At 44.6% G+C, this 27,900-nt stretch overlaps 1 protein-coding gene across 1 annotated transcript in view; it reads left to right on the forward strand.

The window, feature by feature from the left end:
• Nucleotides 1-27,900, forward strand: part of HFM1 (helicase for meiosis 1) — a gene marked incomplete at its 5' end in the record, with an annotated part of 582,583 nt that overhangs the window by 260,125 nt on the left and 294,558 nt on the right. Inside the window, 3 exons of the mRNA XM_082266347.1 lie at nucleotides 11,725-11,805; nucleotides 14,805-14,896; nucleotides 15,003-15,109. Of these exons, the coding sequence (XP_082122473.1) occupies nucleotides 11,725-11,805; nucleotides 14,805-14,896; nucleotides 15,003-15,109 (280 nt within the window). The remainder of the gene's footprint in view (nucleotides 1-11,724; nucleotides 11,806-14,804; nucleotides 14,897-15,002; nucleotides 15,110-27,900) is intronic.

Here is a 27,900-nt window from a genome sequence, read left to right on the forward strand (position 1 = left end):
CCCCTCCCCGTTCCAGAGCAACCTTAGAAAATGTTAGCAAAGGATTTAATTGTGGACCTACCTCTCTCAGATGGCTTCACCACCATCCTGGTAGTAGTTAATAGGTTGTCCAAGATGGCCCACTTTTTACCCATGATCAGCACTCCCCCAGCTATGGATACGGCACATCTGTTTATTAAAGAAATCGTGCAGTTGCATGGATTACCCAGCAGTATTGCCTCCGACAGAGGGGTGCAATTCACTTCCAGATTCCATAAATCTCTGTGCAAAATCCCGAAAATTGAAGTTTGTCTGTCCTCCGCATATCATCCACAAAGTAATGGACAGACAGAAAGAACTAATCAGACTTTGGAGCAGTACCTGAGATGTTTTTCTTCAATTACCCAAGACAATTGGGCATCCCTTCTACCTTGTGCCGAAATTGCTTATAACAATTCAGTCCATGCATCTACAAACCAATCACTATTCTGGGCTAACTACGGTTTCCACCCCTGCATTCTGCCAGATGTTGTTCCAGAAGCTTCTGTACCTGCAATCCAGGATGGACTGACTTTCATCTGAACCGACTACCAGGTTCTGCAGGAAGCCATGATGAAAGCTCAGGGGGATTATAAAAAAGATTCTGACATGAAGAGAAGAGGTAATCCTGTGCTGAAGGTTGGGGACAAAGTTTGGCTTTCCACAGCAAACCTCAAACTTGCTGTGTTTGACCTTTGGCCTGGCTTCTACCCTGCTCCCACTTACTCTACTGTTAAGATCCGCCAGCACCTCCAGAGAACCTTTGGCTGTTACCACCTTCTCTAGCCATGGGTGTCCTCACATCTGGTCTCTTCAGTAGGATTGGTTTAGTTCTTTCCCCACTTCTACATCCTGTATCCATTCCTGATTAATCCTCCAAGTATTTATATTACTCTGAGATCCTGAAAATGTTGTTTTCGTAGTTACTGGGGCGTGGTTGGAAATTGTCATTATCCCTGTTGATGTATTAACGGCTGCTTCTATCAACCTATGTTCTATCATATTGTAGTGCAATCTTAAGTACATTGAGTGCACAGGGGAGTGCAAGGAATAATCCATTTCCCAGTATGTTGCACTCTCCATGCGTCTACCAGCTGACAGTGAAATATCTTTTTCTTCACCGTCCTGAGTTGATGACTACCTGTCACCTGTGCACTCAATGTACTGTCCAAAATCGGATCCATGCAGAAATTAAAATCTCCTGCCGGAATCAAATTACCTTTTTTGAAGTGCATTAGCTTCACTAGTATTTTTTTCAAATATCTTCTCGGGTTTTTATTTGAGCAGTATACATTTGCCAGGTGTGTAGTGCATTCCCTGTAGTTGTCCCTTAAGGAAAATAAACCGTCCTTCTGGGTCAACCAACCTTTCCTCTAAGGAGAACCTCTCGTCCTTCACCATGCCAATCGCTACCCCCTTTGCTCTCTTAGTTGGCGAGTCTCCATAATACCAGACCGGATAATATTTTGAATATAGTTTCACATTTGCGTCCTGTGCAACATGTGTCTCCTGTAAAAATATTATGCTAGCAGAGTTTTGTCTAAGTTTTTCTAGTACAGTACCTTATGACTTTTAGTTGGCGTGTTTATTCCTCTTACATTATATGTCAAAAAATTTAGGGTGTTCATGTCGCTTCTCCTTCTTCTCTCCCCTCCTGATTTTTTTCTTCCTCCCTTTCGCAACCTCGGTCTAAGCAAATGCGGGAGTGGGGGTGTTCTCCAGATGTCCTCTGCGGGAGTTTAAAGCAGAGATCCCAAGCAACATCAACAAATATTACCGTAGGGTCAGCACACCATTGTTTTTCCTTAGTTCCCTCCCTAACCCTCCCCCCCCATCCCATAACCTCCCGGATAACCTCTCCATTCCCCCTCTCCCCACACCTCCCTACCACTGCACTTGGCAGGATGTCAATTTGACCCACTCATGGTCCTGAAGTAATTAAAATTCCATCTTGGGCAATCCTTGGACTTCTACTCCTTTACCTTTGGGTGATGCTCTACTGGCGTGCTCATTAACCTTGTTCTCCCTATCTAGGGTAAAGAGGTCGGGGCCCGACCAGTTTACTATCCCATGATCTCTGACTCCTTCCATTCCCCTCTGCCCACCCCCCCCCCCCTCATCATTTTACATTGCCCGCTTTTGGACAATTCCATAGTTCAGTTTCTTTTCTTTGATGGCATCCATCGGGCCAACCTGGCATTTTTGGTATGGGGATTTTAAACTTTTCACAGAAGCCCTGCATCTCCTCCAGAAATCTTAGTCTTGTTGTACAGCCGTCCCTCCTGCCTATCAGGCAGGCAGGGAATTCCCAGTTGTACCGTACTCCATGGTTTTGCTTAGATTCCAAAAGTGGTTTAGTTAGTCTCCTTCTTCTTATCGTGGCCTGTGATAAATCTGTAAAGATCTGGATATTAGCGCTTTCATAATTTATGGGTGTTTTTCTTTACAGGCTATCCCAAATCTGGGCCTTTTTTGCATAACTCTGGAATCTTACGATTACATCTCTGGGGACATCCACTGGTATACTTTGTGGTCTTGCATGATGTACTCTTTGAACCTTTATCTGTTCAGCTTCTCCTCTGCCCAACAATGGTTTGAATATTTTCCTCATTTTATCTAAGTCCTCACCATTTGTTGGTTCTGGCAAGCCTCGTATTCTCAGGTTCTTCCTCGTACTCCGGTTTTCTTGATCTTCTATTTTCTATGCAAGACTTCTGTGTTCCATTTTTAAATCCTTCACCTCTCTTCTTAGATCATTTGTGAGATACTGTATTATAAAAACAATAAAAGTGAGTACACCCCGTTCATTTTTGTTAATAAAGTATTATATCTTTTCATGTGACAACACTGAAGAAATTACACTTTGTTGCAATGTAATGTAGGGAGTGAACATATTGTATAACAGTGTAAATTTGCTGTCCCCTCAAAACAAATCAACACACAGCCATTAATATTTAAACCTCTGGCAACAAACGTGAGTACACCCCAGATTGAAAATGTCCAAATTGGGCCCAGTTAGCCATTTTTCTTCCCGCTGTTATGTGACTCATTGGTGTTTCAAAGTCTCAGGTGTGAATGGGGAGCAGGTGCGTTAAATTTGGTGTTACCGCTTTCACTCTCTCATACTGAAGAAAAAATAGGCCCTACTAAGTGTGACAGATGTAATTTTATTGCATAACAATAGCATAGACTTACATAAAAGCTGAGGTATGTCCTCGTGGCTCTTAGGTCACTTCCTGGTCCACAGCAGTTCCGTCCTCTGGCTGGCCGGCAGCCGGGAGATGACGCTGCGGAAGGGACCAATGGGAGGGACAGGATCAAATCGAGGCTGCGATGGAACGCAAGCCTCTCGGGTGAACCACACGAGTGTGATGGCGTGGAGGGGCAGTAACGCGTTTTGGAGCATGCGCAGAAGTGCTCCTTCTTCAGACCAATAGGCTTACATCTGTCACACTAGCGGCGCCTATTTTTTTTTTCTGCCTGCCAGCAGGACTACACTTCTGCCTGTTAGAGCTGCCCTTGGTGTTGGCGTGGTGCATCCGTGCACCCCAGAAGTCCGGTCATCGGTCCATCAAGACCCCTGAATGGGGACCCATCTCCCAGCATAGGCGCCTAACAAACTTTTCCTTTCTGACTCTCTCATACTGGTCACTGGAAGTTCAACATGGCACCTCATAGCAAAGAACTCTCTGAGGATCTAAAAAGAAGAATTGTTGCTCTACATAAAGATGGCCTAGGCTATAAGAAGATTGCCAAGACCATGAAACTGAGCTGCAGCATGGTAGCCAAGACCATACAGTGGTATAACAGGACAGGTTCCACTCAGAACAGGCCTCACCATGGTCGACCAAAGAAGTTGAGTGCACGTGCTCAGTATCATATCCAGAGGTTGTCTTTGGGAAATAGAGTGCTGCCAGCATTGCTGCAGAGGATGAAGGGGTGGGGAGGGGGGGTCAGCCGTTCAGTGCTCAGACCATACGCCGCACACTGCATCATTTGGTTTGCATGACTGTCGTCCCAGAAGAGCCTCTTCTAAAGATAAGAAAGCCCACAAACAATTTGCGGAAGACAAGCAGACTAAGGACATGGATTACTGGAACCATGTCCTGTGGTCTTAGGACAGTATTCCAACATGATAACGACCCCAAACACACCTCCAAAACGACCACTGCCATGCTAAAGAAGCTGAGGGTAAAGGTGATGGACTGACCAAGCATGTCTCCAGACCTAAACCCTATTGAGCATCTGTGGGGCATACTCAAACAGAAGGTGGAGGAGCACAAGGTCTCTATCATCCACCTGCTCTGTGATGTCATCATGGAGGAGTGGAAGAGGACTCCAGTGGCAACCTGTGAAGCTCTGGTGAACTCCATGCCCAAGAGGGTTAAGGCAGTGCTGGAAAATATTGGTGGCCACACAAAATATTGACACTTTGGGCCAAATTTGGACATTTTAACTTAGGGGTGTACTCACTTTTGTTGCCAGCAGTTTAAGACATTAATGGCTGTGTGTTGAGTTATTTTTTTTGATTAATACATTTTTCTGAGTGAAATGGAAACAAAACTAACAGTGTCAATACAATCTTCCACAGTACATTGTCCAATAGAAGAAAAACGGAAAGAAAAGGGCGTATTAAAACTTAAAAACACATACATTACAAACAAAAGCAACATTATCACATACTTCCATTAACGAAAACTTAGTACTGTCAACTCACTGATTCTCCCGAGTTCCCTCAACTCCCCATTGGGAACCTTAGTGTTGGGGAGGGGGGTCCCGACCTTAGAACAAGGCATAGAGAAGTCTAGACCTTAGTACTATGGGAACATGCCAATGGAAGTGCCTACTGCTGTGAAGGGCAAAAAGTATTAACCAAGAAAGGAGAGAGTAGAGGGGGAGTTTAGGAGACTCGGTTATGAGACGTAGGGCCAAATTTCCCAAGATTTTTGGAAACTATTATAGGTCAGTGCGTTAATAGCCAAGGATTTTTCATATTGGTAATTAGTATTAACAATTTCAATTATTTCTGAAAGGTTTGGGACAAGCGCCGTTTTCCATTTTCTCAGAATAAGGGATCTGGCTTCTAAGAGCACATGTGTGACCACCTGTCTGCAATGTGCGGGATATCGGGGGGGATAGTATGCCAGTGCAGGTTGCTACGTATTCACTGAAATGTCTTGTTCCAGAAGCTTGTGAGTGAGGGGCACTCCCACAAGATGTGCTGCAAGGTCCCCACCTGGCCACAATTACGCCAGCATCGGGGGAACTACGAGGATGCCATTTTGCCAGTCTGAAGGGCGTGTAATACCACCTGTTGACAATTTTTATTGTCATTTCCCAATGGTTAGTGCAATGGGAATACAGTATTTGTAGATGGACTGTATGGCCAATGTCCACTGATGCAAAGTTAAAGGGCCCTGTAGTACCCTTCCCCAGTGCAGCATGGAGGGAGTCTTTTGAGGTTGATGTTCCGAGGTTAGGATACCATAAAATAGAGATATACCTTTTGGTGTGGGAGTCACTGAGGTGTAAAAGCTCCAGGCTTTAGGGTGCATGAGCAACTTCCCCAGAGGGGATCTAGAGAGGAAGTACAGGATTCTTGTAACAGTGAAGGAGAGTGTAGGTGGCAAGTCATATTCCTTGAGCAGTAATTCTCTGTTTTTGAGTTTACCCCCATCATAGAATTGTAGCAGGCTCAACAGGCCGGAGGTGTATAGTCTTGTGACATCTAAACTAGGGATCCTAGCGTTTAATATTTTCAGCGGGAGTGGATTGTCCTGAAGTAGGTCCTGAGTGGGTTGGGATTTTGACAATAATCTCCATGCACACAAGGAGGCACTCATAGGAGGAGGGAAATTAGGACTGTCCCAAGGGATCCACAAGTCGCTTATGAGGGTAGTCGAGGCGATACAAGCCTTTTTCCCCAGACATTGAAATTTCTGCATAATACTCGACAGGACTGATAAATGTGTTTGTGGGAACGGAATAGGAAGGACTCTGAATAGGTAGAGGATCTGGGGTAGGACATTCATCTTGAGGGTGGCCATTCTACCGCCCCAGGATAGCTAAATTTTCGCTATACAGCCTAGTTCCTCAGACAACTTCTGTTTCAGGGGTACAAGATTACAGGTGAGGAGATTAGCGGTACGGGGGGTGAGGTAGATGCCTAGGTATGCTATTATTACCCATGGTCCATGGAAAAGGGCACTTGGCTTTTAAGGAAAGTACAGTGGCTGGGTGGACTCCCAAATCTAAAATAACTGACTTTGACGTGTTAACTTTATAGTAGGATATTCCACTAAAAACTGTGAGGATCTGGTGGGGAGCGGGGAGAGACTTTTCCGGGTCTGTAAGCATAAGCATGATATCGTCCGCAAATAGATTAATTTTGTGCTCCATGTTATTAAGGCTAAACCCCTAACATCTTCCGCTTCCGCTAGGGGTTCGATCATGAGGTTAAAGATCGTGAGGGAGAGGGGGCAGCCCTGTTGAGTACCATTGGTAATTTTGAATACTTTTGAAAAGTGTTCTGGATGTGATCACCCCTTCTGCGGGGCAGGAATACAGAGCTAAAATTGCTGACAACATAGTACCACATAGACAAGGTTGCAGGCATGTAGTCCCAATTCACCATATTGAACGCCTTCTCTGCATCCAAAGGGAGGAGCAGAGAAGGCATTCTGTTTTTTTAGGCAATGTGAAGGATATTAACAATCTGTCTGGTGGCATCGGAGGCTTGCCGTCCAGTGCTGAAGCCCATTTTGTCCCTCTTAACCAGGGAAGGCAGTACCTTCTGGAGACGCTTAGCTAACAGTTTAGCAAAAATGTTGACATCCGTGTTCAAGAGAGATCTAGGACGATAGTTAACAGACAAGGAGGGATCCTTCCCTGGTTTGGGGAAAGTGACCACATAGGCTCCCAGCATCTCCCCTGGGGAATACAGAAGTTACTGCTGCTTTGGTATAAACCTCAGCTAAGAAGGGGCTTAGAATCTAGTGGTGCAGTTTGCAGTATTTGTTAGGGAAGCAGTCTGGGCCGTGAGATATACCATTCGGGAGGGATAGTATGACTTTACTTATCTCAGCATGTGTAAACGGGGCATTTAAAGTGTTGACTTGGTTCTCAGAGAGGCGAGGTAAGTTTAATTTATCTATGAAGCCAGATATGTCAGATGTAGACAATTTGCGTATGTCAGGGTCCTTGCTAAGATTGTATAGAGAACCATAATAACTGGCAAATGAATCAGCTATGTCCTGAGGGTGTGTTAATTTATGTGCAGAAAGGGAATGGATTAAGTGTTATATTCTGGATTTTGCCTGTTTCATTTATTTCTATTGGCTAAAGCCTTCCCGACTCTGTTGGCCTGAGTATAGTAGGTAAGTCGTAATTTGCGTAAGTGTTTATCATATTATTCTAATAAAAGGGATCTCAGTTCCTGTCTCAATGTAACCAAGGCTTCTGAAAGTGCCGGTGCAGGGTGTTGTTTGTTACGTGTCTCTAATTCATGGATTTTCCATAGGAGTCCCGTGATTTTTTGGCTATAAAGTTTTTTAACTCTAGAGTTTTGTTGGATGCATATCCGTCTCATGAAGGCTTTTTTGGGCACCCCACAGACTCCAAGGATCGGAGACTGTATGGGAATTGAATTAGAAGAATTCCTGGAGATGCTGGGAGATATGTTTGCCACTGGTCGTGGATTGCAAGTTCCAGACATTACAACGCCAAATAGGGGATGCCCCCCGAGGGACCCCTACTCCGCGATCATCTCAATCACAGTGTGGTCAGACCACATGATGTCCTTGATCGCCGTGGAGTAGGTTCTCCCCAGCAAGTGATTATCTGCAACAAATAAGTCAATACGAGAAAAGTCCCTTTTGGTGGCATGTTGACACCTTCAGACATCATACAATTTCTCTTCACGGAGCAAAGAATGCAACGAGACAGGTCGGCCCCCGGGAGGAGATGTGGAGTCCATCCCCGGGTCAACTGTCAAATTAAAATCACCACATAGCAAGAGGTTACTGTACTTGACTGTAGATATCACTTTAAGCAACCTGCGGAGAAAGCGTAATTGGTTCATGTTAGGAGCATATAGGAATACCAATGCGAGAGGAAGTTTGTCCCCTGTAAGGATGCTGTAGCGGCCTTCAGGATCCGCAAGGAGGTATTTGATTTTAAGTGTAACAGTATGTCTTATGGCAACCATGATTTCCTTCTTCTTTTCTCGTGCATTCGCTAGGAAGACATGTAAAAAGTCCCTGTGGCCTCATTTGGGGTGGATTAAGTCCTGGAAGGGAGTTTCTTGTATTGGCTTTACTGGCGATGGCTTCCTTGCAGAGGGAGAGTCTCTTGGCCGGGTGATTCAGACCATTGGCATTAATAGAAATGCATTTGAAAGGCATGGTAATCTTTGGAACAGAGTCTGGTTGTGTTTGCATTGCTGCGATGTAGGAGTCTCCGAAGAAGGTAATCAATCATGGGAATAGCCAAGTAATTTCCTGGCAGAAGGTGAGCAAAATCCAAAGGACAATGGAGAAAGACTAATAGAAAAAGGAGATGAAGTAAGGAGTATAAAAAAAGGACCACCAAAGGGGTCCGTGATCAACTATAACAGTTGATAAGGTAAAATAACTACGGGCCATTAGGATGAGTCTTTATCCTGTGGCCAGGGACCGTGTCGTTGCAGTCATGATGTACGGGTGCCTCCGTCCTTCGCTTTCTTCTTAGCCGACCTCTTTTTTGAAACAACTTGCCATTCCTCGCTAAGGGCCATCGGGGCTGGAGTTCAAGGAGGCGAGTCCTGAGGGGGGAGGGAGGGTACAATACCCCAGCGTTGGAGCAGTGCGATGCCCTCTTCCAGGGTGGAAATCAGGGAGGTGGATCCATTATCCATTATGGGTGATGGACAGCTATGCCGAATATTTCCACTTGTGGGGGATCTTATGGTTTCGCAGCACCTTCATAATCGTTGCCAAGTTTCTGTGTTTCTGTATAGTGTGTCTGGACAGGTCAGGTAGAATTTTTAGACCTGAGAACTCTGCAGGGCGGTCAGTAGTTTGGCGAAATGTGGAGATGATTTTCTCCTTAGACTGGAAAAAGTGGATCCTAAGCAGGACATGTCTGGGGCCAAAAGAGTATGCTTAGGGGGCCTATAGATCCTGTCTATGGAAAGTTCAGTGTCAGAAAGTGAGGGCACTAGCGTGGAGAACAGGTGCATTGCATACTGGGCCAGTTGGGCTGTCTGGGCTGACTCCGGGATCCCCCCTAATTTCAGATTGTTACGCCTGGACCTATCCTCCGGGTCAGCGATTTTATCTTTTAGCTGCAAAATTTCTTCAGTGTGCATCCACCATGGTGTTGAAGGATAAGGCATACTTTCTCATAGGATTGCACATTATTGATCCTGTCTCCCATGGAGTTTAAATCCTGTTTAAACTGGTGCATACAGCTCATAATGTCAGATTCCAGATCTTACGGATAGCAGCATTCCCTTTAACATATTGTCTGACACTGGCTGGCCCCCCATGGGGAAGGCATAGCTACATATTTGTGCCTGAAATATGGGATCTGGAGGGGATCCCTGTATGGGGCCTAGCTCCATGCCTGTCTCCTGTCTTTGCCGCAGTAGAGAGTCCCTGCGGGGTTTAGCCTTGACCGGGCTTCTGGAGAAGGGGGATGCAGGAGAAGAGGAGCCCGAGGATCACTCACTGTCAGGGTTTTCTACCCGGCGAAGCCTCACTCCAGCCTGCTCCCAGTCCACGCCTCGTGGGGACGTCTGCTGCTGGCCGCTGACATCTTGCCAGAGACCCGCTCCTGGAGGTTTGAAGAAGCCTTCCAGCTAGTTTAGCTGCGGGCTTTTTTCTTGCGGCGGGTCATGGTGGCGGGAGCTGTAGGGGTCAGCCTGGGTGTGATTATGGGCTCTGAGAGGGCTGGAGGTCTGTGCTGTGAGACACGGTCCTGGGTGACTGAGCGGAGCCGCGGGCTTAAGCAGCCATCTTCCCCGCCGGGATGCCACGCCCCCTCTGTGTTGAGTTATTTTGAGGGGACAGCAAATTTACACTGTTATACAAGCTGTACACTCACTACTTTACATTGTAGCAAAGTGTCATTTCTTCAGTATTGTCACATGAAAAGATATAATAAAATATTTACAAAAATGTGAGGGGTGTTCTCACTTTTGTGAGATACTGTAGCTGTCTTGTCTCAGATCTTCCACTCGTGTTATTAGATGACCCAAATCGTTGTGTATTGTTATCAATTCTGTTTTTAAAGATTTTTCTAGTGCTGCGAGCATAGCCGCCATTTCACCCTTTGTGGGCAATTGGCCTGTAATGTCCATGTCTAGTGATGCCTCGCTCTGTCCACTCTTTTCCCTTGCTTTCGTTTGTCTTATACGGGTTCCTTGTGTTTTCTCTAGAGTCTGTTTCTCCAGGGTATCTTCTTGTATCATAAAGGTTTTAATCATTCCGGGGCTTGAAGTCACCTCTTGCTGATTTACATCTCATATTTTTAAACTCTGTTTTCCAGCCTCCTTAAACTGATAAATCCCAGAGATGCCTTTATGTCGCTAAAGACCGTGTATTTGATCAAGAGAAACAGGCATTCAGTTAGTACAGTCAATGCAGAACAAGGTCAACAAGCATTAGAGACATAGAAAAAAAAGAAAAATGGATTGGCCTCACCACTCAGCTGACGGGGTCTGCGGGAATGTGATTGGGGATCAGGTTGGGATCTGGTGAATTTCCTTGTTTTAGAGAGAAATCAGGAGTCAGGCTTCAGGATTTGGGGTATCTCCGATCCACCTCTCCAAGTTTAGCGCCTTCTATAAAAAAGCTAAAAGAAGCTGTTTTTTTTTTTTTGTTTTTAAATGAATGTCCTGTTCAGTCTTGCCTCCAGTCTACTAATTGCTCCGGCTGCCGCCAGGCTCTGGCAGTCCCCTCTTGACTCCCTCCTTCCTTTCTGGTAGGTACTGGTGGGCGCTGTTCTCGTGGATGCCAAGCAGCTGAACAGTTGAGCCTGGGTTCACCCGAGTGTGCTGCCTTACCACAGACATGTGTGCTGCCTGGCAAAAGATCGGGTGTGTGTGTATCACGTATCATCCCGCCGCTCCGTCAGCTCCAACTGCTACAATGACTTGCCAGGCTCCATCCCGGGCAGTTTGAGGAGAGTTCCGCACCGGACTGGGGGGGGGGGGGGGGCTAGAGGGAAGAGGCCCGTCGCTGCATAGTTGGATGGCACTTACTCACGCACCATGTAGGTTCCTCCCCCGGAAGCAGCAGGATCCCTGTAATGCATTTTTTTCAATGGAGCAGTGTGAAAGTTGCCTGAGAGCATGAAAAGAATGCTGGTGCACACAACTCGGATCACTCAACACCCAACGATAACCCAAATGGTTGAGCCAGATGTAAGCCAATGTTGATTGCCTAGCTGGATTAAAACACAGCAGCTAAGTCTCTGATGAGCAGAAGTTGGACTCCATGCTATTTTAGGTGGCAAAAAGTAAAAATGAAGTGAAGCACAGACAAGAAAAAAAACACAAATGAACTGTAGGCATTTCTAAACAAAAATTTTAAGAGGTGTTAATTCAAATAATAATCTATAAATCTAAATTTTGTCTGGTTTAGGCCTACTTTTTATTGTATTATTTGTTCAAATGGCAAGCCTCAACTTTATGCTGATAATTAATCTATATTTTATACATAACAGAACTGTGTTTGAAAAATTTAAATGATTTATCATCTGTTGGATTAATTGAAATGGATGAAGAAGTTAATGTTAAGCCTACAGGTAAAAATTCCAAGTTGTTTTAAATATCTACCTAATTTTTTAAATGCATTGAATAATTAATAAATTAAATGCTGCAGACTGGTATTTTTTGCAATGCTTAGCCTTATTAAATCTATGATTGTAAGCAGGAAACCAGAAATATTCTGTGCATATTTAGTAAAAATATTATTTTTATGTCTAAATAATTTACTTGAAAAGTATTGTATCATTATGTTATTTTTAGTTTATTCCTGGATTCACAGTGTTGAGTAAGTTGATTCCTTCAATTTATTGCTATTGTCAACAATTTTTAAAGTAGAACTATATGCAAAATGTTTTTTTCTATTTTTATTTTGGCGAGAGTAAGAGATGGTTATAACCCGTTGAATACTAAGGTTTTGCCTTTAAAGCGTTAGTAAACCGCTGAAAAACAATAGGTCCTAAGTCATTGGTATGTATAGTTATCTTTAGGCCTCATGCACACAGGGACTTTTTACAGCTGCTTAGAGGAGCATCAGATGTTTTTTTTTTTTTTTTTTTGCAGCTTAAAAACACCCCTCCATGTTATAGTATGGCCTCATGCACACATAGGCTTTTAAGAGCTGTACGTGGCATAAGAGTTTTCAAGATGTAAAAAAAAAAAAAAAAACAGGACCAGTGCGTTCTGGAGCAGCAGCGTTAAGCTGTAAAAACACCTGACACTGCTAAAGGCTGCATACAGCGTTAGGCTAACACTGCTAAACGTGGCTAAAACGTGCATTAACACCAATACAAAACGCTTCTAAAAGCACGTTTTTACAGCTGCTTTTTCCTGGCGTCCGAACTGGCTTTGCAGCTCATTTTTTCAAACGCCCTGTGTGCCTGAGGCCTTAAAGTCAGCTGCACCCAAACTAATCCAGTATCATGGTTGCTGACAAACTTAACCTCGTAGAAACCTTTATATCTTTTGAGTACACTGGTGAATAAAGAGCCCCAAAAGAACACACTTGGAAAATTGACAGATTTGACATCATGGAATATAAAAATAATTGAGTCCTGTGATGAAAGAATAACATTGCCTTTATTGCCTTTTAAGCAGGGTTAGAAATACAAATTACTTCAGGAAAATCTTTTCTAAGAGATATAGGAAGCTAATGGGTGATTAGCTTAAAATGATCCTTTTACATCAATGGGTCAGTCCATCCAAAATTAATATTTCATTTATAGATGGGGCCTAGTGGACTGAGTCAGTCTCCTGGCTTGGACCTTCTAGCAGTTAAATCACCCAGCCATAATTCCTAATGCTGTTCCTGTCTATGTGGGACTTGGGTATTCCTGCCAAATTTTGCTTGTCCCAGCTTTTGTTTCATTAGCTGTAATGCAAAATAATTACAAACCCATTAAGGAGACCACATCCCCCCCTTTTCTCACTCCACCACCCCCTCCCCCTTTTTTTTTGTCACAATTTATGCTGCTACAGACTGATGTCTTGTCTGAAGCTAAATATCCCTCAAGATGCAATAAATGACTATCCCTTGACAACTAGAGCAGAAATTACCTCACCTCTTTAACCAGGATGAGGCAACCTATGTTTATCACTGTAGATTTATTTAAACAGATGAATACTGCATCTGGTGTGCAATCATTTCTTGTACAGTATGCTTGTTATTTTCACAAACAAGAATGTGGCCCTGCACTGGTCATTGTTCATTATCTAGTTAATGAACTATCAATGTACGACTACAGAATCTTCTGTACCTATTATTGTTCTTTAAAAAAATATATTTTTTAAAAACCTTTTGAAAGTAAAAAATCCATTAAAAGAGAAGTATGAGAATTGTAAAAAAAAAAAAAATCATACTCGCCTAGATGGCTGCAGCATCTATCCCAGTTGCAGCTGTCCCCCGCCACCTTTATGACCAAGACCTGAGCAATCAAACACCTCTGATCATTCAGCTTGTGGTCTTCAGCCTGCAGAGTCACCGGATCTGAGCTGTGGAGAGGGCAGGTGCAGCTGGCTCAGTCTCCAAGCGGCTTGCATATGGTCGGGATCCTTTCGAAGCCTGGCTTTAGCCCACTGTCAGGCGAAAATGGATCACGGGAGTGCAGAACTAACTGCACCCCTGTGACCGACTTGAGAAGTATAGCCAAAAAAGCTTCGGCCATACTGCTTTAAGGAGAGTGGAAATCCGTCATATGGCTACAGCAGGCGTGTAGAAACATAGTGCTTGATTTTACTAAAGTAGTAGAGGCTGTACACTTTCCAAAGAGAATGGTCACTTTGCTTAGTGAAAAAGGAGGTATGTTCACTTCAATCACCTAATCATGTGCAAGCAAAAATCCTGTATTTTTTTTATTTCTTTTACACATTATCGAACGTGAACACAGCTTCATTTTATTTTCTACGCTCACTGAACGTACACTTTATAGAGTAAATATTCACTTTGCTAAATGTATGGACTCTACTCTTCAGTAGATGGGCTTCGTAAACTCAGCGGTTCTGAAGTCTAAGCAGTTTTTTACTTTATTGCATTTCCTGCCCCTCCCTCCCTAAACACTTATCTGACTCCTTCACTGATCCAGCACTGTCCCACAGCAGCACTGCCATAGGTTCCTGCTGCTGTCGGTCAGATCCTGTGGGGGGGGGGGGGTGCAGGGACATGACCGAGCCACACTGTCTGTGTCTATGGACCCGAACAGGTGCCCCCATAGCACAGGGCTTGCTACGGGAGCGCCCACATGAACAAGGAATGGACAGTGCTGGTAAGGGTCTCCAGGAGGTAAGGAACCACTCTGTGCAAAACTGTTGCACGGAGCAGGTAAGTATAACAGCTTTTTTGTTATAAAGAAAAAAGTAAACTTTACAACAATTTTTAGTGCTTACAGTATATCCAACCAATAGAGCCCCAAAATATAGAGGTTTTAAATCTCCAGCATCTACTAAAACAAATATATCATAACAAGGTTGACATGTTACAGGTACAGTATTACATATTTATTGTTTATAGTACCAACCAAATATGTATTATTCTCTTTCCTAGAAAATGGTAAACTCATAGCATCATATTATATTGCCTTTGACACAGCCAAACTGTTCTACAGCATTCAAGGAAAAGAGACCCTGTCGGAACTGGTAATTTATTTTCCAACACTGGTACTTTTTTTTTGTTGAAGCAATGTGTACAGTAAATGTATTTAAATACAAATCTTTTCTCCTATGCCATCAATAATAAAATCAGGTCACAATAATATCAACATGTAAAGAATTCTCTAATGTCCAGCTCAGAACAAGTGAGAAGAAATTGCTCAATACAATGAACAAGGACAAAAACAGAATTACTATCAGGTAAAATTGAAGCCCCAAATGCATTACACAGCTGCAGGCACTGTGTGTGAATGTCTCTGTCCCTCTTTATACTATGTGTGTGCAGGGCCACTGATGGGGGGGGGGGGGGCGACCGGTCCGCTTGTAGGGGGCCCGAGCACACACAGGGGGGCCCACACAGGGAGGGGGGATTATTGATGGATGACATTTACAGAAATCTTCCTCCAGCAGCTAAAAGCTGGTCTCTCCCCCTCTCCCTGCTGCCAGATTTTATCTGCTGAGAAAGAGACAGTTGTCCCTCACTAATACACTTATGTTGTATTTGTGTCTGCTAATAATGATTTTATTGTATTTTTAGCGAAATATAGCTTTAATATCATACACACATACATTTTTTTTTGTTTTTTTAAATGTATATCTCATCTCAGCTTTTGGGGATGTAGTAGTGAAAAAAAGGTATTGTGTTCTGCAGTACAACTTGTATTGAACAAATATTACCACAGCAGCATCCAGCTAGCAAATTTGAAAATCTAAGTTTCTTTTCTTTTGGCTCTGTTCACACTATGGCGTTACGGATAGTCTTGATACAACAAATATGAGTTCAAAACGAGGTAACCTTGGTCGGGAGAAAAAAAAATTATCAGCTTTGATGTTTATTTCCTAATTGGTAATGAGTTCTTCCAAAAAAAGCTGATGCATGTTAAGACATACCTATAAACTACCATTACTCCACCAAAGGAATAAACATTCTGACCTGGCCAATCTAAGCATGTCTAATGTGTTACATTTTGTGAAAAATGAAAATAAAATTAGATAGTGGGGGTTGGAATTGGTTGTTCTGTGCTTTAGGCTCTGTTCACACTGTGCCATTCCGGATCGCGAGCGGAATCGCAGGGATTCTGCCCGCGATTCTGAATTGCCACAAATCGCGGGATGTACTTGCGATTCCCACTACTTCCAATGGCACCCCAATCGCGGAGCAATTTTGCCACGATTGTCTCTTTACAAATCCCACAAACTGCCGCTCAAAAGAAGTTCTGGAATGGTATTCTTTTGAGCAACAGACGTCCCACAATTCTGTTTGTGATTATGGTGCCATTGGAAGTAACGGGGATTGCAAGCCCATCCTGCAATTTGCGGTGATTCTGCCTGCGATCCAGAATGCCACAGTGTGAACAGAGCCTAAAGCACAGAACAACCAACTCCAACCCCCACTATCCAATTTTTTTTCCTTTTTTCACAAAATGTAACACATAGAAACATAGAATGTGTCGGCAGATAAGAACCATTTGGCCCATCTAGTCTGCCCAATATATCTGAATCCTATGAATAGTCCCTGGCCCTATCTTATATGAAGGATAGCCTTATGCCTATCCCATGCATGCTTAAACTCCTTCACTGTATTTGCAGCTACCACTTTTGCAGGAAGGTTATTCCATGCATCCACTACTCTCTCAGTAAAGTAATACTTCCTCATATTACTTTTAAACCTTTGCCCCTCTAATTTAAAACTGTGTCCTCTTGTGGTAGTTTTTCTTCTTTTAAATATGCTCTCCTCCTTTACCGAGTTGATTCCCTTTATGTATTTAAAAGTTTCTATCATATCCCCTCTGTCTCTTCTTTCTTCCAAGCTATACATGTTAAGGTCCTTTAACCTTTCCTGGTAAGTTTTTTCCTGCAATCCATGTACTAGTTTAGTAGCTCTTCTCTGAACTCTCTCTAGAGTATCTATATCCTTCTGGAGATATGGCCTCCAGTACTGCGCACAATACTCCAAGTGAGGTCTCAACAGTGTTCTGTACAGCAGCATAAGCACTTCTCTCTTTCTACTGCTTATACCTCTCCCTATACATCCAAGCATTCTGATGGCATTTCGTGCTGCTCTATTACATTGTCTTCCCACCTTTTAAGTCTTCTGAAATAATTACTCCTAAATCCCTTTCCTCAGATACTGAGGTCAGGACTGTGTCAAATATTCTATATTCTGCCCTTGGGTTTTTACGTCCCAGGTGCATTATCTTGCACTTATCCACATTAAATTTCAGTTGCCAGAGTTCTGACCATTCTTCTAGTTTTCCTAAATCCTTTTCCATTTGGCGTTTCCCTCCAGGAACATCAACCCTGTTACATATCTTTGTGTCATCAGCAAAAAGACAAACCTTACCATCAAGGCCTTTTGCAATATCACTTATGAAGATATTAAACAAAATTGGTCCCAGTACAGATCCCTGAGGTACCCCACTGGTAACATGACCTTGTTCTGAATGTTCTCCATTGACTACAACCCTCTGTTGTCTGTCACTCAGCCACTGCCTAATCCACTCAACAATATGGGAGTCCATGCTCAATGACTGCAGTTTATTGATAAGTCTTCTATGTGGGACAGTGTCAAAAGCCTTACTAAAATCTAGATATGCAATGTCTACTGCACCTCCACCGTCTATTATTTTAGTCACCCAGTCAAAAAAATCTATAAGATTTGTTTGACATGATCTCCCTGAAGTAAACCCATGTTGTTTTTCATCTTGTAATCCAACACATTAGACATGCTCAGATTGGCCAGGATTGAATGTTTATTCCTTTGGTGGGGGGAATGGTAGTGTAAGTCCTATCATGCATTAGCTTATCTTGCAAGAACTCATTACCAATAAGGAAATATACATCAAATCTGATAATTTTTTTTTCTCCCGACCAAGGTTGCCTCGATTTGGACTTATATTTGTTGTATCAAGACTATAATCCAGCCAGATGCAAAGGATTAAAGAATACGTACACCTTTTAATTAGCGATCTACCGATATCGTTCTTTCTATGCCAATACCGATATTTTGCCGATCGCATATCGGTATCGGCCGATATTGGCCGATATTTTCACACGTGTAAAAATTACCCAAAAAAAACACAAAATTCGACACAAATCTCTTAATAAACATGTAAATCTTTATTTATTAACATTTTTAACATTAAGTGCTCGTTCTTCACACCTTAACTGCATAAAAACTGATATGAAAACTTCAATTGCAGAGACATTTGCTTTGCATTTTACATCATCTGATTGTGCATTAATGCATAGTAAAGTGCTGCAATAGTGGACTCACACACTGCAATATGTTACTGCAGTGCAGTCAGTGCAAAACAGCTAGAAAAAAAGCTAGGCAACAACAACAGCTACACAAAATACACATACACCATGGATTGGATGGACTGGAGTCAGTGGAAGAGGACCACATCTGCAGTAAGGCACTGACTGCAACTAATGCAGTGCAGTGCAGTCAGTGCAAAACTGCTAGAAAAAAAGATAGGCAAAAACAACAGCTACACAATATACATCGTGACCCCACATACACCGTGGATTGGATGGACTGGAGTCAGTGAAGGAGGACTACCTCTGCAGTAAGGCACTGACTGCAACTAATGCAGTGCAGTAAGTGCAAAACTGCTAGAAAAAGAGCAAGGCAACAGCTAGACATTGGATTTGGAATCTTAGCAGTAGGGCACTCACTGCAACTACAGCAGTCAGTGCAAAACTGCTAGAAAAAAAGCTAGGCAACAGATAGACAGTGGATTGGAGTCACTCAGCGGACTACCTCTGCAGTAGGGCACTCACTGAAATGACAGCAGTCAGTGCAAAACTGCTAGAAAAAAAGCTAGGCAACAGCTAGACATTGGATTTGGACTCTTAGCAGTAGGGCACTCACTGCAACTACAGCAGTCAGTGCAAAACTGCTAGAAAAAAAGCTAGGCAACAGCTAGACAGTGGATTGGAGTCACTCAGCGGACTACCTCTGCAGTAGGGCACTCACTGCAACTACAGCAGTCAGTGCAAAACTGCTAGAAAAAAAGCTAGGCAACAGCTAGACAGTGGATTGGAGTCACTCAGCGGACTACCTCTGCAGTAGGGCACTCACTGCAACTACAGCAGTCAGTGCAAAACTGCTAGAAAAAAGCTAGGCAACAGCTAGACAGTGGATTGGATTGGAGTCACTCAGCGGACTACCTCTGCAGTAGGGCACTCACTGCAACTACAGCAGTTAGTGCAAAACTGCTAGAAAAAAAGCTAGGCAACAGCTAGACAGTGGATTGGAGTCACTCAGTGGACTACCTCTGCAGTAGGGCACTCACTGCAACTACAGCAGTCAGTACAAAACTGCTAGCAAAAAGCTAGGCAACAGCTAGACAGTGGTTTGGATTGGAGTCAGTGGACTACCTCTGCAGTAGGGCACTCACTGCAACTACAGCAGTCAGTGCAAAACTGCTAGAAAAAAGCTAGGCAACAGCTACACATTGGATTGGATTGGACTCTTAGCAGTAGGGCACTCACTGCAACTACAGCAGTCAGTGCAAAACTGCTAGAAAAAAAGGTAGGCAACAGCTAGACTTTGGAGTGGAGTGGACACTACTCTTTTCAATACTCCCAGTTAAGTAGAACAATATTATAATGCAGAAAGCAGAACATTTCAGCATGTCCAAGGTCTTCTGTTTTGTTCAAACAATGCTGCAACTTCCTAAACATGCTCAGGAGTGGAGGACAGAGGAGTAGAGAGAGAGAGGTATTGTTAGAGTGCTGGTGGTAACCTGACGACAGAGAAAGGCCCTGATGTTCGCTAGAGGGCGGAGCTTGGACGGAACCCCCAAGGTAAGTGACACAGGCTAGCCTGAGGTGCGGAGTCTAAGTATCCACTGGTTTTCGCCAGAGCCTCTGGTGGTGAGGATGGACTTCGCTGCGTGATACCAGGTCGCGGTCCTCAGGGTCGCCCCACCAAGGGAGAACCGATCAAGGTCCGAAGGCGGGTAAACAGACAAGGGAGATCCGAGAGAATGGTCAAACAAGCCAGAGTCAGGACGGGCAGCAGACGAGCGGAGTCAGGAACAAGCCAAAAGGTCAATAGGAAATCAGCAGCAAACAGGTCACAGGGTCAGGAACAACGGCAGGAGCTGAAGACAAGACAGCACTGAACCTGTGTGCTGATCCAGCTTAAATAGTGCTCTTTCTTGATGAGAGGGGTGGAGCCGAAATAGCCTGTGAGTTTTAGCTCATCCTCTGCCAGAGCCTTCCTGACAGGTTCCTAACATTGCCCCCCCCCTTAAGGGCAACCTCCGGGTGCCCAACAAGATCCTTTTTTGTGGATGAGCACGAAAAAATGCTTGGATTAGGTCCGCAGCATGGACGTTCCATTCAGGCTCCCAGGAGTTCTCTTCCGGACCATAACCCTTCCATTTGATGAGAAACTGTAGCTGGTTGCCTCTCTTTCGACAGTCCACCACAGCCTCAGCCTCATACTCCACATCTCCATCCACAATCACAGGTTCTGGGGTACCTGAACTTCTACCAGGGAAGTTATCGGGGATCACGGGCTTCAGTAAGGAAACATGAAATATGGGATGGATCCGAAGAGTATCGGGTAGGGATAGTTCATAGGACACATCATTGAGTTTCCTTTTAACTGGAAATGGACCAATAAATCTGGGAGCCAGTTTCTTGGACGGGCAGGCCAGGCGGAGATTAGCCGTGGAAAGCCAGACCCGATCATCAGGTTGAAGAATCAATTTTCTCTTGTCGAAGATCCTTTTGGATGAAGTTTGGGCCTTGGCTAAGGTCTCCCGCAGAAGGTTATTATTACAGGAAAAGAAGTTGACGGTGTCTTGGACTGCAGGAACTCCGGATTCACATGGAATATCTGGTAAGAAGGAGGGATGAAATCCATAATTAGCGAAGAAGGGAGATTGGCCAGTAACAGAGTGCTTGGAATTGTTGTAGGAGAATTCTGCAAATGGTAACAGGGCTACCCAGTCGTCCTGGACAAAGGTGGTAAAGCACCGCAGGTACTGCTCCAGGGTTTGGTTTGTCTTCTCATAGTTACATAGTTACATAGTTAGTGAGGTTGAAAAAAGACATCAGTCCATCCAGTTCAACCTATGATGTGTGTGTGTGTTTGCTTTTAACCATACATTGTATACCCCTGTATGTTGTGGTCTTTAAGGTGTCCATCTAATAGTTTTTTGAAACTATCAATGCTCCCTGCTGATACGACTGCTTGTGGAAGAGAATTCCACATCCTTACCGCTCTTACAGTGAAGAACCCCTTACGCACTTTAAGGTTAAACTGCCTTTCCTCAAGTTTTAGTGAGTGGCCACATGTCTTATTGTATCTCCTCTCTCTGAATAGTTTGTTCCTTATGCTAGGGTCGCCAGTACAGTATTTGTACATTGATATCATATCCCCCCTCAATCGTCTCTTCTCCAGAGAGAATAGGTTCAGTGCTTGTAGTCTTTCCTCATAGCTGATGTCCTCCATTCCCCTAATTATTTTTGTTGTCCTTCTCTGGACTTTCTCCAGTTCCAGCACATCCTTCCTGAGGACCGGTGCCCAGAACTGGACAGCATACTCCAGATGTGGCCGGACCAGAGTCTTGTAGAGTGGAAGAATAATCTCTTTATTTCTGGAGTGAATCCCCTTTTATATACATCCCAGTATTCTGTTGGCTTTGCTTGCGGCGGCTTGGCATTGCATGCCACTGCCAAGCCTGTTGTCTACCAGTACCCCCAAGTCCTTTTCCATCCTAGACTCACCCAGAGGTTCCCCCCCTAGTGAGTAGCATGCTTTCTGGTTTCTGGCCCCCAAGTGCATTACTTTACATTTTTCAACATTAAATCTCATCTGCCATGTAGTTGCCCACCCCGTTATTTTGTTCAGGTCCGCTTGCAAGGTTTCCACATCCTGCATAGAAGATATTGGCAAGCCTAATTTAGTATCATCTGCAAATACTGAGATTGTACTAGATATCCCCTCCTCTAGATCATTTATGAATAAATTAAACAGGATTGGTCCCAGGACAGAACCCTGGGGGACCCCACTTTCCACACCCGCCCAGTCCGAGTACTCCCCATTAATCACCACCCTCTGTACTCTCCCCTGGAGCCAGTTCTCTATCCAGGTACTCACCTTATGGTCCATACCTACCTTCCTTAGTTTGTACAGTAAGCGTTTGTGGGGAACGGTGTCAAAGGCCTTTGCAAAGTCCAGATACACCACATCCACAGGCTTACCTTTATCTAGGTGGCAGCTCACTTCATCGTAGAAGGTTAATAGATTGGTTTGGCACGAACGATTTTTCATGAATCCATGCTGATTACTACTTATAATACCGTTTTCATTACTTAAGTCTTGTATGTGGTCCCTTATCATTGTAACGCTCCGGCGTTTATTTGTGTGGTGTTGATTTGCAGCTGCGGAAGTTACACTCAGTAGTCATGTAGAGATGTGTTGAACTACCATATCCAACTCTCAAGACTCATCATTGTGCATCAGCCTGTCTCAGCAAGCACATACACAAACACAGACACTCATTAAAGATGTTCCTGGAGTGATATGTTTATATGTGAAAGTATAGAGGTGATACTGAGGGGACAGGCGTGGATAGTGATAGCAATGGTAAGAGGTAACAGATGGTGATAGTAAGCACTTAGGATAGCAATCATGTACAGGTAACAGGTGGTAGTGAAGAGCAGATGAAGTGTACAGGAGATGCTAGGCTAGTGCAGTGACAAGATGGTAATAGGCTCAAGAGCTTGCAATCTAAGTAGCGGTGCAGATGTTAGATGTAACAGTATAGTTCTTAGAGTAGCAATAGTCTTTAGTAAGCAGAGTAGTAGTGAAAGTAGATTAGGAAGGTATTCCCCTGTGGGGTACTTATCACTGGTAGGTTTGTAAGGAGAGGGTTCCGGCGGTGAGGTAATGATCTTGTAGCGAGATACAATATGTTGTAGCAAGTCTTCGGTCAATCCAGGTATTAGGGAATAGCTGGAGGATTCGGCAGCGTTAGGTAATGCTGTAGCAAGCGGTTTGCACGAACACATGTGAGTGAATGCCGGCGGTTGAAATAGCCGCTCAGAGCGGCACTCACTGATGAGGTCATGGAATTTAAAGGGACAGGTACTAGATGCGTTCCACCTATCTATATGGTGGAACGTAATGTACAAATAATAGGCTGGAAGGGTACCGCAGGTACCAGGATCTTACAATCATCCCCTCCAAAATTTTGCAGACTACTGATGTTAGGCTGACCGGCCTATAGTTACCCGGGATATATCTCGGCCCCTTTTTAAATATTGGTACCACGTTGGCTTTTTTCCAATCAGCTGGCACCATACCCGTCTGTAAACTATCCTTAAAGATCAAGAATAATGGTCTGGCAATCACCTGGCTGAGCTCATTAAGAACCCTCGGGTGCAAGCCATCCGGTCCCGGGGATATACTTATGTTAAGTTTCTCTAGTTTAGCTCTTAGTCTATCCTCTGTTAGCCATGGCGGCACTTCCTGAGGTGTATTATTTAGTTCGGCCTTACAAGCAAGGTTCGTGTAGCCCCCCGATTCCTTTGTGAAGACTGAAGAAAAGAAATTATTTAACACTTCCGCCTTTTCTCTGTCCTCTGTGGCCATTTTTCCTTTATCATCTTTTATGGGGCCAATGTGCTCTGGCCTCGCTTTCCTACTGTTTATATACTTAAAGAACTTCTTGGGGTTCTTTTTACTCTCCTCCGCTATATGTCTCTCATGTTCTATTTTAGCCGCCCTGATTTCGTCTTTACATTTCTTATTACACTCTTTGTAGTGCTTAAATGCTGCCAATGACCCCTCAGTCTTGTATTTTTTGAAGGCCTTTTCTTTAGCTCTAGTATACATTTTTATGTTGGAGTTTAGCCACCCAGGGTTTAGTTTTGCTCTTTTAAATTTATTTCCCTGTGGAATGCACTGGCCAATCCCTTTGTTAAGTATGCTCTTGAAGCACTCCCATTTTTCCTCCGTGTTCTTTGTCCCCAGGGTTCTATCCCATTTGATATTTTCTAGCAGCGAGCGCAGTTTAGGGAAATTGGCTCTTTTGAAATTCAGTGTCCTTATATTACCCTTGTGTTTCCTATTACTGTAATTAATACTGAAACCAATTGACCTATGGTCACTGTTTCCTAAGTTGTCTCGTATTTCTATATCCGTGAGCAGGTCTGTATTGTTGGTAATCAGTAGGTCAAGTACCGCATTGTTTCTTGTTGGTGCATTCACCATCTGACCCATGAAATTGTCTTGCAAAATATTTAGGAACTGCCGAGCCTTGGCTGAATGCGCAGTTCCTTCTGCCCAGTCTATATCTGGATAATTAAAGTCCCCCATTATAATGACATTTCCCATCCTTGCTGCCAATCCTATCTGTAACATGAGGTCCGTCTCCCCCTCCTCCCTCTGGTTGGGGGGCCTATAGCATACGCCCAATAATACCTTCCCCACCGTGCCTTCCCTTTGAAGCTCTACCCATAGGGATTCTGCCTCGTCCATAGCTCCATTATTAATATCATCCCTCATATTTACCTGTACGCTGTTCTTAATATACAAACATACCCCTCCCCCTTTTTTACCTTCTCTATCTCTGCGATAAAGGGAATACCCCTGAATGGTCGCCATCCAGTCATGGGAGCTGTCAAACCAAGTCTCAGTTATCCCCACAAAATCTAAGTCCTCCTCAAACATCAGCAGCTCCAGCTCTCCCATCTTGTTGGCCAGGCTTCTGGCATTGGTATACAAGCCTCGTAATTTTGATCGGTTACATTTATCCTCTTTTGATGTTTTTAGGCTGCTCTCTTGATTTTTCCCCATACACACCCTGGGTTTAGGAGCTCCGAACACCCTACCGCTAATGCCCCCATTTCTGCCCTCTGAATCTTGCTTTCCACTGGCTAATTCTACATCTGTACCCTCCCCCCATTCCCTAGTTTAAAAGCCCCTCTAACTTTTTGGCCATCCTCGCACCCAGTACGGCTGCACCCACCCCATTTAGGTGCAATCCGTCCCTACCAAAGAGCCGGTGGCCGACTGAGAAGTCGGCCCAGTTCTCCAGGAACCCAAAACCCTCCTTACTACACCAGCTCCTCAGCCACTCGTTAACTTCCCTAATCTCCCGCTGCCTCTCTGGTGTGGCTCGAGGTACAGGTAGTATTTTGGAAAATACTACCTTGGAGGTCCTAGTCCTCAACTTAGCGCCTAAGTCCCTGAAATCGTTTAGGACTCTCCGTCTTCCTCTGCCTATGTCATTGGTACCCACGTCCACCCGATCCCGATCAGTTTGTCCGTTGGTCTGTGGGTGGTAGGCTGAGGACATAGACAACTCGATCTTTAACAGTTTGCATAAAGCCTTCCAGAAGCGGGACGTAAATTGTACCCTCTGTCAAAGATGATGTTCCTGGGAATCCCATAGAGTCTTATGATCTCCCTAATGAAGATCTCTGCAGTTTCCCTTGCAGAGGGAGTACCCTTGAGGGGCAAAAAATGGGCCATTTTAGAGAGTCGATCTACCACCACAAAAATGGCAGAGCACCCCGCAGAAGGTGGAAGTTCCACGATGAAATCCATGGCAATTGTTTGCCAGGGCCGATCAGGGATGGGAAGAGGTCTGAGAAGGCCCCACGCCTTACTTCTGGCGGTTTTACACCGGGAACAGGTGGTACAGGAGAGTACATAACTCCTGCAGCTCTCCTCCATGTCAGGCCACCAAAAAGAACGCTGCAGGAGGTCAAGGGTTCTATGGACGCCAAAATGACCGGCAGCCAGAATTGCTCATGACAGGCAGCCAGAGATCAGTGATCATGACAGGTAGCCAGAATTGCTGTTCTGACCTCTTCCGGGACGAAGATCTTGTCTTTAACCCATAACAAGCCATTCTTGTTCACCAGGGGTATTCCGGGTGGACCAGGAATGTGGGCAGAGGCTTGCTCAAGACAAACTTTCAGATTTGTGAATAAAAGTAGGAAGTTCTTTTCGGATAGGATGGTGTCAGGTACTGAAGTTTCCTTCGGGCTATCAAACATCCGGGACAGGGCATCCGGTTTAACATTTTTAGACCCAGGCCGATAGGTGATATGAAATGAAAACCTTGAAAAAAAAAAGTGCCCACCGTGCCTGGACGGGGTCTCAAATGTTTTGCAGATCTCAGATACTCAAGGTTTTTGTGATCCGTAAAAATAAGAATAGGGTGTACAGCCCCCTCAAGCAAATACCGCCACTCTTCAAGTGCGGCTTTGATCGCTAGAAGTTCCCGGTCCCCAACATCATAATTCCTCTCTGCAGAGGAGAGTTTCCAGGAAAAGAAGGCTATCGGGTGTATCAAGTCATTGGTTCCCTGTCTTTGGGAGAAGACTGCCCCGACAGCAACTTCAGAAGCGTCAATCTCTAGGAGGTAGGGTAAGGTGGGATCCGGGTGACTCAACACAGGGGCGGACGTGAAGAGCTTCTTAAGGACCAAGAAGGCGGACTGGGCTTCGGGGGTCCATTGAAAGCGAACACTCTTCTTGGTGAGCTGAGTAATGGGAGTGATGATATGAGAGAAACCCTTAATGAACTTTCTATAGAAGTTGGCGAAGCCAACGAATCGCTGCACTCCCTTTTTGTCAGATGGAGGTGTCCAATCCAGGATGGCAGAGACTTTCTGGAGATCCATCTCTATACCCTCTGTAGAAATTATTAACCCCAGAAACAGGATGCTGCTCCGCTCGAATTCACACTTCTCGGCCTTAACATAGAGACCATGCTGACGGAGGCGGCCGAGGACATTTCGAACATACTTGCGATGTTGCTCCAGGGATGTAGAGAAGATTAGGATGTCAGCTAGGTAAACTATGACAAAGATATCCAGCCAATCCCGGAAAATATCGTTCACAAAGTGTTGGAAAGTAGCTGGGGCGTTGCAGAGGCCAAAAGGCATCACAAGATATTCGAAATGCCCGAACCTGGTACGAAAAGCTGTCTTCCACTCATCGCCTTCTCGAATACGGACTAAGTTGTAGGCCCCGCGGAGATCCAACTTAGTGAACAGGACAGCAGATCTGAGCCGCTGAAAGAGCTCAGGAACCAGAGGGAGAGGGTAGCGGTTCTTAATGGTAACTTTATTCAAGTCTCTGTAATCGTTACAAGGTCAAAGGGAGTGGTCCTTCTTTTCTACAAAAAAGATACCTGCCCCTGCCGGAGAGGTGGAAGGATGGATAAACCCCTTCTTCAGACTTTCGTCCACATAGTCCTTTAAAACGTCCAGCTCACGTTCAGATAGTGGGTAAATTCGGCCAAATGGGATCTCGGCTCCTGGGAGCAAGTCGATGGGGCGATCATATGAACGGTGAGGAGGTAAGGTCTCAGCTCCCCGCTTACTGAAAACATCCAGGAAGTCGTGATAGGCCTTGGTTACAACAGAATGTAAATCAGGCTCAGATTCGAGACAGAACAGAGTTTGGGGGGACTTGGATGGAGCGGGTAGACAGGAGTTCCTGCAGTAAGGAGACGGGAACTGGAGGACTCCTGTGATCCAGTTGATTTGCGGGTTGTATGCCTGCAACCATGGCAATCCCAGGATAATGGGAAATAAGGGAGATGCGATGACATCCAAACGTATAAATTCCTTATGGCCAGATGGAGAGACCATTGGAAGAGGAAGGGTTTCTTGGGTCACGGGTCCAGACTTGATGTGGGAGCCATCGGCCAGGAAGATAGTGAGGTCCTGGGTCTTGGTCTGGAGAGGTATGCCTTGCTGCCCCGCAAAGGAACGGTCAATGAAACAACTGCAGGCTCCGGAGTCAATGATTGCTGTAACCTGGACGGGTCCTTCTGGGAGCTGCAAAGACACAGGAAAGGCTAAGTGGGAGGTAGAGGTAACTGATGCCACACAACTGGAGAGCTAGACTGGCAAAGAGTTATGGTGTTTCGCTGGGCAGGAGTGCACATAATGGCCAGCTTCTCCGCAATACAGGCAAAGATTACCCAGCTGGCGGCGACGTCT

The sequence above is a fragment of the Pelophylax lessonae genome, assembly GCF_965119305.1.
Source record: "Pelophylax lessonae genome assembly, chromosome: 8".
In the NCBI taxonomy this organism is placed as follows: domain Eukaryota; kingdom Metazoa; phylum Chordata; class Amphibia; order Anura; family Ranidae; genus Pelophylax; species Pelophylax lessonae.